The 10,548-nt window shown below is 39.9% G+C and overlaps 1 protein-coding gene and 1 long non-coding RNA gene across 2 annotated transcripts; both read left to right on the forward strand.

Moving 5' to 3' along the window:
* Nucleotides 1-2,071: 2,071 nt before the first annotated feature.
* LOC109199373 (uncharacterized) lies at nucleotides 2,072-3,064 on the forward strand. The gene is made up of 3 exons (XM_019354706.2): nucleotides 2,072-2,229; nucleotides 2,337-2,696; nucleotides 2,799-3,064. Exons 1-3 carry the CDS (start codon nucleotides 2,181-2,183, stop codon nucleotides 2,990-2,992), a joined length of 603 nt encoding a protein of 200 aa, XP_019210251.1. The 5' UTR covers nucleotides 2,072-2,180; the 3' UTR covers nucleotides 2,993-3,064.
* Nucleotides 3,065-4,595: 1,531 nt separating this feature from the next.
* Nucleotides 4,596-5,933, forward strand: LOC106098678 (uncharacterized). The gene is made up of 3 exons (XR_001224950.3): nucleotides 4,596-5,137; nucleotides 5,247-5,341; nucleotides 5,852-5,933. It is a non-coding gene; the product is annotated as an uncharacterized LOC106098678 (long non-coding RNA).
* The last annotated feature ends 4,615 nt before the right edge of the window (nucleotides 5,934-10,548 follow it).

Here is a 10,548-nt window from a genome sequence, read left to right on the forward strand (position 1 = left end):
CTCCTTTCCTACAACATTCCTCTCGCTCACTCGCTTGTTCAGTAATACAGGGGCGGGACCAAGGAAGATCTACACACACAGACAATCCAATTAGTAATAAATTACACGGAGACTCACATATTCAGACTTGTCGATTGCAGAATAACTGACGCTGATGGTTCAACGATCCAGCGAAGAGCAGCATAGGTCTCTTAAGGCCATCTTAAGAAGCTCTCCTGATAGGTGCTCATCATCGCGACAGGTGCGATGATGAGCATAGGTGCGTGGGCCAGGGGCGAGTGCCCGCAATGAGCACCGCCGCGGCAGAGGAGAGAGAGAGAACAAAAACAAAAAGTTTTGCCTAAGACGGAGTCTTAGGGACCGTGACACCAACCATCAAACTCCAGCTAATGTTTTATTTTCTTCCAACAGCAAATTAAATAAAAAATCATTACTTTTATAATTTTGTGGAGATGTTATTGGCATGAATCCTCGAAAACTAAACTGGAAGTATAAACAGAAACATTCTGCTCAGCTTGTAAAATGAATATTTATATATAAGTAATACTCGTGTAAACTTTGTTATATATTTATTTAGTCCGATTCAGAAGGTTTGGGAGAACATCTGAAAAAATGACTCTAATAGTACACTGTAAAAAAAAATCCTAATATAAAAGTATTTTACTGTGTATTTTACAGTTTTGTTCTGTTCTTCTAGAATATCATTAAATTTACATAAATAGACTGTGATTTCACATTTCAAATGTAAATTAACGTAAAATCACTGTAATGTAATAAAACATAATTTTCTTGTTTTTTAAATGTATCTGTCTGTACATATGCATATTTAGATTGGTAAAATACATTCACAAATGTATCATGATTTCACAAATATGTGTCTGTTATTTGAAAGATTGAACTGTTAAATTCAAATGTAATGCTATGGAAAAATATATAAAATGAGTCTCAAACTTTTTTTTACATCAAATAATAATAATAATTATTGCTATTTAGGGCGGTCGTGGCTCAAGAGTTGGCAGTTCGCCTTGTAAAGAGGTTGCCGGTTCGAGCCCCGGCTCGGACACTCTCGGTCGTTGTGTCCTTGGTCAAGACACTTCACCTACCACCTACTGGTGATGGCCAGAGGGGCCGATGGTGCGATATGGCAGCCTCACCTCTGTCAGTCTGTCCCAGGGCATGCAATCCATTATTATTTAAACCAACTGTTAACTGTATATTTCTGTACATTTAAGTATTATTATTCATATTGCCACATTCATTGACCTTGTTTATAGGTAATTTCATTGTTTAAACACATTAACATGTTCCTAATTTAATGTCTAAAAGCACTTGAAAAAGGCAAAATCCCATGTAAAATTAGGGCAACAAACTGAATTTTCATTACTGAAAATAACCAAATTTTTATGAGAAAGTTATTTTCTGTTATTTTATGGTATTATTTTGGTGCCCCAGCTGAATATTACTGTTTTTCTAGGATTTTTTTTTAACAGTGTAGTCTAATGAGCTTGGAAAAATAAGCGTATGGAGTTCTGTAAGTTTCTTAATGACATTTCACCTCTCATCCGAGAAGCTTCTTCAGTTCTAAGAGCAACTGGTGGAGAGTCCCAGATTTAAGCTCTGTTGGGAGTGTCCCCAAGAAGGTCTTGGACCCCCTATTGATCCTCTACCTATTCTTGTCCTGTTGAGGTGGCTGTTCTATGTTGTGCCATGCTTTTATGAAGGTATTGTTTGGTTTCTCCAATGTAGAGGTCTGAGCATTCCTCTCTGCACTGTACAGCATCCTGTGCATACTGAGAGGATAAATGTCTTCAAGAAATGTATAGAAGTCCAGACACATTTCTTTCCAAGCTCCTTAGACTACAATGACCTGGATGACTGAGAACCTTCACAGACTTTAATAGTTCCTTTCTATTTCAGTGTAAATATGGCGCTACCTTGTGGCAAAAAAATAATTTCTGCACCTCTGAGGACTCATGACTTGTGATTTACACAGAAATATTTTCAGACTAAATCAAAGTGCAGGTTTTTCTGCACTTTTTGTAGTTCTTGTAGTTTTGGTCAGATGTTGTAATGAGTGAATGAAGTCAGACTGTAGATTTTCCTTCTTCTAGCTGTGCTGACTGACCTTTGACCTCATGTGTTGATGACTCTTCACCTCTGTCTCCTCTCACAGGGAGAAGATGATCTGCAGGATCCTGCTGCTCATCATCCTCACCTCATGTGTCTCTGGTTAGTTTACAGCTTCACTTTATGAACTCCAAATAAAGCTCAACAACAGATTTGTTCCAGTTCTCAGTGTGTCTGCTCCTCTCTTTCCCTCTCTGTCTCCTCAACAGGATCATTTGTAGTCAATGTGACACAGACCTCCTATCAGGCAGAGGAGAACCACAACATCACACTGGAGTGGACGTTCACCACCAAACCTGACAGATCCACCAAAACTCTCAACATCCTCTGTGAACTCTTCATCAGTGATACATCCTCAGTCCTGTATCATGTTCATGAAGGTGTTGAGGTGTCAGAGTCTCAGGATGAAAAGTTTTCAGGACGAGTCCAGAGTGACAAAGACGCCCTCAGAGAAGGACGAATCAGACTTCAACTGTCCAGACTCAGGACTGATGACTCGGGTCTGTACCTGTGTGAGGTCAACACTGATTATGGCTTCAGTGTTGGAAGATGTCGACTCAATGTCACTTGTGAGCAGATTTAAAAAATTTTATCACTTTGCAAACATTATTCAATTCAAGTTAAAAAAAAACCTGTTATTTTGGGCTTTGTCTGTTTGTTTTTTTTAGCAGGTTTTCATACGTCCAACCTTCAGACTGTGAGTCCACAACCAGAGAGCAGAGAAAGCCAGCATATTGTTGGATTGTCACTGGTATTATCAGTACTAGCTCTAGTGGTCATCTGTGCTGTGCTATGTTTAGTTGGCATTAGAAAAAGGAAACAAACATTGACAAGTGTTTCAGAAATGAAACCAATCAGGACTTAGAGAACCTTTTCTTTGGTCCTCCAAAAAAATGGTCCTCTAAGTCCCCTGTAAGGAAATCATGCATTAGTTGCTTTGCCTGCCTGTCCTCCTGCCAACCCTGATGTTCGCAACCACCTGAAGCCCTTCGCCCTTTGCCCAGTGTAAGCCTACCATACCATTGTTCTCCTTACGTGTCTCACCTGCTCCCATACCTGTTTACTAAACCTTTTCTCCCTCTGTTACAGACTCCCGTGACCCCAATCACAGTGTCTCACAACAGCCTTTCCCAACCTTCCGTGTGTTTTTGCCTGATCACCTCTGTAAATAAAGAATTGTATATAGTTTGCAATTGGTGTATTGAGTCTGCTTTTGGGTCCTGCCTCTGTGTGAACTCCAGTTCATGACACACTTTCTCTCTCAGTCTCTCTTTCCCAAGCCCTGCTGATTTCAGGTAAGTATTATCTTCACCTCACTGTCTCTCACTGTCAAAAATACTCTAATTATTTGTGAGCATAGAAGTGCTTTCGCCGGCCCTACATCCATTTGTCTGGTCTTTTTTGTTTATCTTTCTAATGTAGTAGAGTTAAAATGGCTGAGACAAAGATAGAGCAGAAGATGACATTTTTCTTGCAGACATGCTTGTGGCTCAAGAAAAAGGGAGTATCTGTGTTACATAATTTAGACATATAGTACTTAGGAAACTAAACATTGTGAATTCCAGAGTGAAATTTTGTAATAGGCTGAAGAGTATTTCATGGTTCTCATGCAGTGGTCACTTTTTATCATGAAAGGCAAAGGAAGCTAAGTGCAGAGCAGCATCTGCTAAAGGCAGTAGACTCCATGTTGGTTGGGTGGAGAGACGCGAAAACAGTTTTCATCTAAAGCTGGTCCATCTTCCAGAGGTCGTCTACCTTCCAAGATTATTAATGCTAAACCAAATCAACAGTCAAGTATCTTTTGTATTTAAGTGTATTTTAAACTAAATTCAACTTTCAACAATTAGCTAAGCAGCATATATTACTATTCAGCAGGCTGAAAACACAACTCTAACCAAAGAATCAGTGCAGTGGTAGCTAAAGTAATCTAAAGTAATCTCCCAGCATCAGCACAGGCGTCCATCAAAGCTATCCTGTTCATCACGTCTGTCAAACATCCAGCTCACTAAGATGCACTAAAATCAGCAGCACAATCACATTCAGCCAAAGAAAAGTGTTTAATAAACACGGTGGCAGAGCCTTTTTGGTGGACGTCCCTAACTTTTAGAATAACCTCCCTGATTAACATAAGAGCTGCCTGATCATTTTAAAACTCTGTTAAAAATCTGTTTATTCTGACTGACTTTCAGCTGTAGCTGAGCCGGATATCCGGTTTTCATTCAGCACAGTCTGATTTATTTCAGTTGTTTTTTCTGATGTTTTATTGAGTGTTATGTTTTTCTCGTGTATTTCTGTGCATGTTTGTTGATATAGTGATTATAAATGTAGATTCCCTATAGCCTCTCCATCAGGTATTTTAAATGAGCTTGAGAAATAACCTTTGTGTTGACTTCTCACTGAGTAACAAAGGCTTCAGGTAAACAGTCAACACACTGGACAAACATGTTCTCCGCTCAGTTATTTTTCCTGAGCAGTAAAACCTGGGCTGTAAAGAAAAGCGTCTCACTGCTGTCGAGTGCTTTGCAACAGGTTTTATTCACTTTAATCAGCAGCTGGATTGAAAACTTTATATTTGCTTGTAGGAGCTGCACTGAGATCAGAATAAAGGCTGAATTTGTCTGCAGAGATTCATTAACATCAATGTAATAGTTAAGAATTTAATCCACTGTGTTGATGTGGTTTAGTCTTAAATTGTCTTAACTAGCGCTGATTTAGATTTTTAAAATAATGCAAGAAGCTCTTTTTATATTGTTTTATTATATAATTTAATTTATGGTTGATGTAAAATGTAAGTGTTTCTCTCAGTTATTGATTTGTTAAACTGTGTGTGTGCAGACTGAGGAGTGGGCTGTAGCTCTGTTTGACTTCCCCGGTCAGACCCCAGAGGATCTGTCCTTCCACAAGGGGGCGCTGATCCAAGTGACGGAGCACATCGATGCAGAGTGGAGGAGAGGAAGAGTGGAGGGGCGAGAGGGGCTTTACCCCGTGGCCTTCACACAGCCCTGCAAAGGTACAAAAGTCTGGCATGTGTGGGCCAGAGAGAGATTGTCAAACATGACACAAATGCACAAATAAACACGCACACTGTATCAAACTTTTCTTTTTTTTCTCTTCTCCAGCTCAGCCAATCACAGGCCAGCAGCCTGTGGCTAAAGGAATGGCCAAAGCTCTGTTTGACTTCACAGCAGAAAGCGAGGATGAGCTCACACTGAAGGTGTGTGAGGAGCCATAAGTATTTAGACACAAACACACTGTAGTCTTGGCTCTGTACACTTTCAAAGTGCTGTTTTTATACATAATCCCTCCTTCACTGGCATTGATACCTCTGTAGACTTCATGTTAACAGTTCCAGTTATCTGATGAGTTTGTCCTTGGATAATGAGAGAACAGGCCTCACCTGGCCATGAAACTATCAGTCAACTATTCAGGTATTTTTAAGCCTCAGAATTATGGCACAAGTATAAAAACAGTTGTTAATCCAGTGTTTTTGTTAAACGCCTTAAATTAAGACTGAAAGACTGCACTTCAATCACATCTTGACTGGATGATTTCAAATCCACTCTGGTGGTGTACGTGGGAAAAACTAGAGAAAACAATATATCACTAACAAATACTTACAGATCTAAATAAAATACTCTGTCAGATTTCATGTGTTTAGTCTTTATGTCTTGATTTTTTTGGTTAATAACATGTCTGCTCACTCTCTCATTGTGTTTCTGTGCAGATCGGTGACATTATCACACAGGTGGAGGCTGTGGATGAGCAGTGGATTATGGGCGTTGTGGGCGGGAAGCATGGGATTGAGCTAAAAACTACATTTCACTTTTGTGACCAGGGATATCCTGAAACGGCTGATGTGGGAAAACAAAGAATGAAACTGCTGTTTGCTGCCGCTCTGTTGAACAGGTTGGAGGTCTGGAACTGGAAACCTCCGACCTGTCGATGCTACAGGGAGTGCTGGTGCTCCCATGGACATGCACATGAATCTGATCCAGTGTTTGTGAGAAAAACTGAACATTTTAAGAGAATAAAATCAACTCTGATTATGCTGGTGGTTTGATGACGTCTTTGAAGTGTCTGTGATCGTGATATCTGCTGTTGGCCTCCGTCGTTTGTTGTCTGATCTGCAGTTGATTGATCTCGCTTCACTGCGTACTGGATGATTAAGAGGTGGATTTTCCTCTCACGGTCATCCTGCTGTGATTATTTTCATCTGCTGTGGACTGGATCTGACCTTTCTCTCTTGTTTTTACATTACATTTACATGTTTTGTACTTGTGAAAATGAGTTAAAATCTGGATCGATGGACAAAACAGATCCAGGTTGGACGTCTGCTTCAAAGAGCCCCTTTTTAGATCTTTGTATCTGACTACAGATGTTTAACAAAGAGTCTTTAAAGTGATCTGAGCTTTTTTAATGTGTTAAACACTACGAATTGCCAAGAGTATTGGTGTTGCTACTCAAAGAAAAGTAGTGTGTAACACATTACTCGTAATGTAGTACGTTACTTAAGTACTCGCCAGAGAAAGTAATTTGTTACACTGCTTGTTACCTTACTTTTGCATTACTCTGTAACATGATCTGAAATTCATTGTCATATAATTACTAGTTAACAATATATACCTAAAGCTACAGTCCCTCACATCAACACAAATCCCTATCCTAATGAGGACACACAACATCTCTCTTTTAGTGTTTACAGTTCATCATCACTCTGGGTTCTTGACTAGCTTTGTGTTAACATGCTGTCTGTACAGAGGAAGAGTTAAAGTTCTGTTAGCAGCATAATCTGTTGTTTGTGTCATTGATCCAGTCTGTAATTTACCGTTGTGCTCTTGTCCTTATGTGCAATAAAAACAAAAATAATTCCCATATCTCTGCTCATCAAACCTGTAACCGCTCCACTACTGTCTTCCCTGCTCACGAACTGCAGTCAGCTGATTGCAGCATGAACTATACATCCCGTGTGAATGAGGAACCTTTGCAACACAATTCTTACATCCAGTGAGGCTGTGGAAGTATGTTGGCGTGGTGTTGCTCTCCCCCTTCTGCTCTCTTGCTCCGCCCCTCACCGTCTCTCTTTCTCTCTCTGCCCTCTATCCAGGACGCTGCTGCTGCTCGTTCCTCCGTTTGGCACCTGGACCTAGTCAGCAATCAGCTCTCAGAGGTTACATAGGGTTGGGGAAGAACTGTGCGGAGCGGCTGGTTTGTCTGTGCCTGCACTGGCTTCTAGGGAATGAGAGGTCCAATAGCGTAGGTTTGCGTTCTGCGGTGTGGAGTTGTGGGGAGAGTAACTGCTTCCAGTGAGTAGTGTGGGGTTGTGGGCCTCGACAGCAGTAGGGCTTGCTGCTGCTAGCAACAGGGAGGGCCTATGGGACCTTGGAAGTGCCTGTTACTTGATTGTTTGGTCTCCAAGGGGCAATACCTGGCTGATGTTGTTTGTTTGATGTCGCTAAAAATATTCCTGATCCAGATGCTCCTTCAATTCCTAAAGTCAAACTGAGGCATCTCTGAGAGTTAAAAACTGTCTTTTAGCATAAAACAATGTGTGGCTGTTCTCAGAGGTGTTACAATAAGGACTTCATCAAGTTTAGTGGAGTTAGAAGTTCACATGAATTTAGCAAGTTGGTTTATCATCCTTAGGTTGAAACTATGTGCTAACTAAAATGTACAGCTTTTTCTGTATCATATGGGAGGAAGAAGACACCAAAAACCAATATCACTCAAAAACGAAAGGAAACAGTCATTAGTTCCGTTTCTCTGTGACACATTTTAGTGACTTTTTGGGCTGAATCACTAGTTTAAAGTCTTTATGATTACAACGTGAAGTTTTTGTGTAAATTATGGTCATTTTAAAAGTCAGAAGGTTGGATTGTCACAAGTCATTAACCAGTGAATGTGGTTCTTTCTCATTCAACTCCACTATTTGTTCATCATGTCTGGTTTAACGACACAAAATGCTCATGTTCAGAACTTCACATCTTCAGTGTGTGACATCAAGGTAGCAACATCCATCTTTTATATGGTCGATGGTTATAACAGCATTGGCAAGGATGTAAGCCAAGGTTAGCTAGCTAGTTTATACGTAAGGTAGGTCTAGCAGTAGTCATCTTTGATAAGCTAACATTAATTAACAGCTAAAAGAACCATACGTTTATCTAATTAAGTCTAAGTGGAATTTATCCTGACTAAATGTACAATTCTGACTTGCAAACATGATTGCTAGCTAAACCATATCTTTTTATTCTTTGATGCAACTTGTGTTTTATCCAGTCAGTACCACATCTAAGTCTTTATATTCCAAGGCTGCATTTCAGGGTCAGCAGCCTTGGAGGACCCGGCCTTCGTGGTCTATGTGGGCCACGTCCTCGAAGACCAAGAAGGCTGGAAGTGCGAGGTTTGTGAAATGGGACGGTCCAGCCTCTGTTGCGCTGCCCAGGTTGCCGAGCAACCATGATACTAAATGCTAGAAGCCTTTCATACCAGCATTGTTTGACAGAAATGAAGGAGAAAACTTTCTTGTTCATCTGGTTTTTTTATTTATTTTATTTATTAACCTTTATTTAACCAGGAAGATCCCATTGAGATTAAAAACCTCTTTTTCAAGGGAGACCTGGCCAAGATAGGCAGCAGCAGGTGTCTCACAGTTACAGAGATTACTCAAACATAGGCATCAACAACACACATGCAACAATAAGTGAAAGAAAACAAATAAAATAAAATTCAATTAAAAAAAAAAAGGCAGTTAAAATGACAATCAATCTAATTAAAACAGTTGCATATTATGGACTTGGCCTCATGGACTTGGATTCGTAGTTTAGATCTAAAAGCACTTAATAATGAAATGAATTCAGTCATTTTCCAGTCCTTCTGCAGTTTGTTCCAAGCCGAGGGTGCTAAATTGACAAAAGTTCTTTTACCAAGTTCAGTTCGGGCAAGTGGAACAGAAAGCAACAAATAACCATGCGGACGAAGAGAATACCGACCAGCATGTTTCATTGCAAGCAGGGAACATATATAAGAAGGCAGTAACCCAAGTATTGCCTTATATATAAAACTGTATAAATGAGAGTTCCTCCGACTTACCAAAGCAGGCCATCCTACCTGAGAGTATAACTCACAGTGGTGAGTCTGAAATTTACGGTTAGTGATGAACCTCAGAGAAGCATGATACACAGAATCAACCATTCGAAGACATTGAGCAGAAGCATTCATATATAGAATATCACCATAATCCAGCACAGGCAAGAATGTTGCAGCAACAAGCCGCTTCTTTGTATTAAAAGAGAAACACAACTTATTTTGAAAATAAAATCTCAGTTTTAACTTCAGGTTTTTCACAAGATTCTCTACATGTGGTTTGAAGGTGAGCGAGTCATCAATTAAGATTCCCAGATATTTATAGGTGTGAACCAACTCTATTTTATTACCTTCAAGAGTGGTTACCGATGGGATTATTTGGGCCAAATTCCTTGATTTAGAAAACAGCATGAGCTTTGTTTTGTCTGCGTTGAGAACAAGTTTGAGCTGAAGTAATGAGTGCTGGACAGCAAAAAAGGCTTTCTGCAAGGAGTCAATGGCTTGGACAAGAGTTGAACCACAGCTGTAAATAACTGTATCATCAGCATAGAAGTGCAAATTTGCATCTGGCACATTTAGACCAAGATTGTTTATGTAAATGATATATAGAAGTGGACCTAATACAGAACCCTGTGGCACTCCATGGTGCACTGTAACAAAGTTAGAACATAAACCGTCAGATTTTATGCACTGAGACCTGTTACTGAGGTAGTTTGAGAACCATGCCACTGCTCTCTCAGAGAGTCCTGACTGGAAGAGTCTAAAGTCACCTCACTTTGGTAATGTAAATATAATAAGGCCAATATTAAAGTTATCATATTATTAGTTATTACAGCAATGAACTTGAACTCTGTCAAATACTGACCTTAATTAAAGATTCAAGTTGCATTTATATTTCCTATCACCTTAAATCTTCACTCAAAGACAAGTATCTTTGACAGTGTATATATGGATGTATTATATATGAGACAAATTGTTCTTTTAACATGTTGGCATTACTGAATTTGGCTCAATGCTTGCATATATCTGTAAAAAGAAAATGTACAAGCTGTGATAACTGTTTGATTGTTACGGTTCCCTAAAAGGGTCCAGGCGACATTCACATGGCACTCTGGCCCAGAGCTCACCTTTCTCTGGGCTTAAATATAGAAAACTGTGTGGCGACATGTAGGGCTGCTCAATTAATCGAATTTTAATCTAAATTACGATCTGGGCTTTCACCGATCATTAAAAATGACTGAGCCGATTATTAGCACCTCCCTCGTGCTTTACTCTCGCGCTGCTCCGTGTGGCAAATCGAGCGCACCTCTCTGCGTTTCGAACACGCGTCACAACAATTAA

This window comes from Oreochromis niloticus, linkage group LG3 (assembly GCF_001858045.2).
Source record: "Oreochromis niloticus isolate F11D_XX linkage group LG3, O_niloticus_UMD_NMBU, whole genome shotgun sequence".
In the NCBI taxonomy this organism is placed as follows: domain Eukaryota; kingdom Metazoa; phylum Chordata; class Actinopteri; order Cichliformes; family Cichlidae; genus Oreochromis; species Oreochromis niloticus.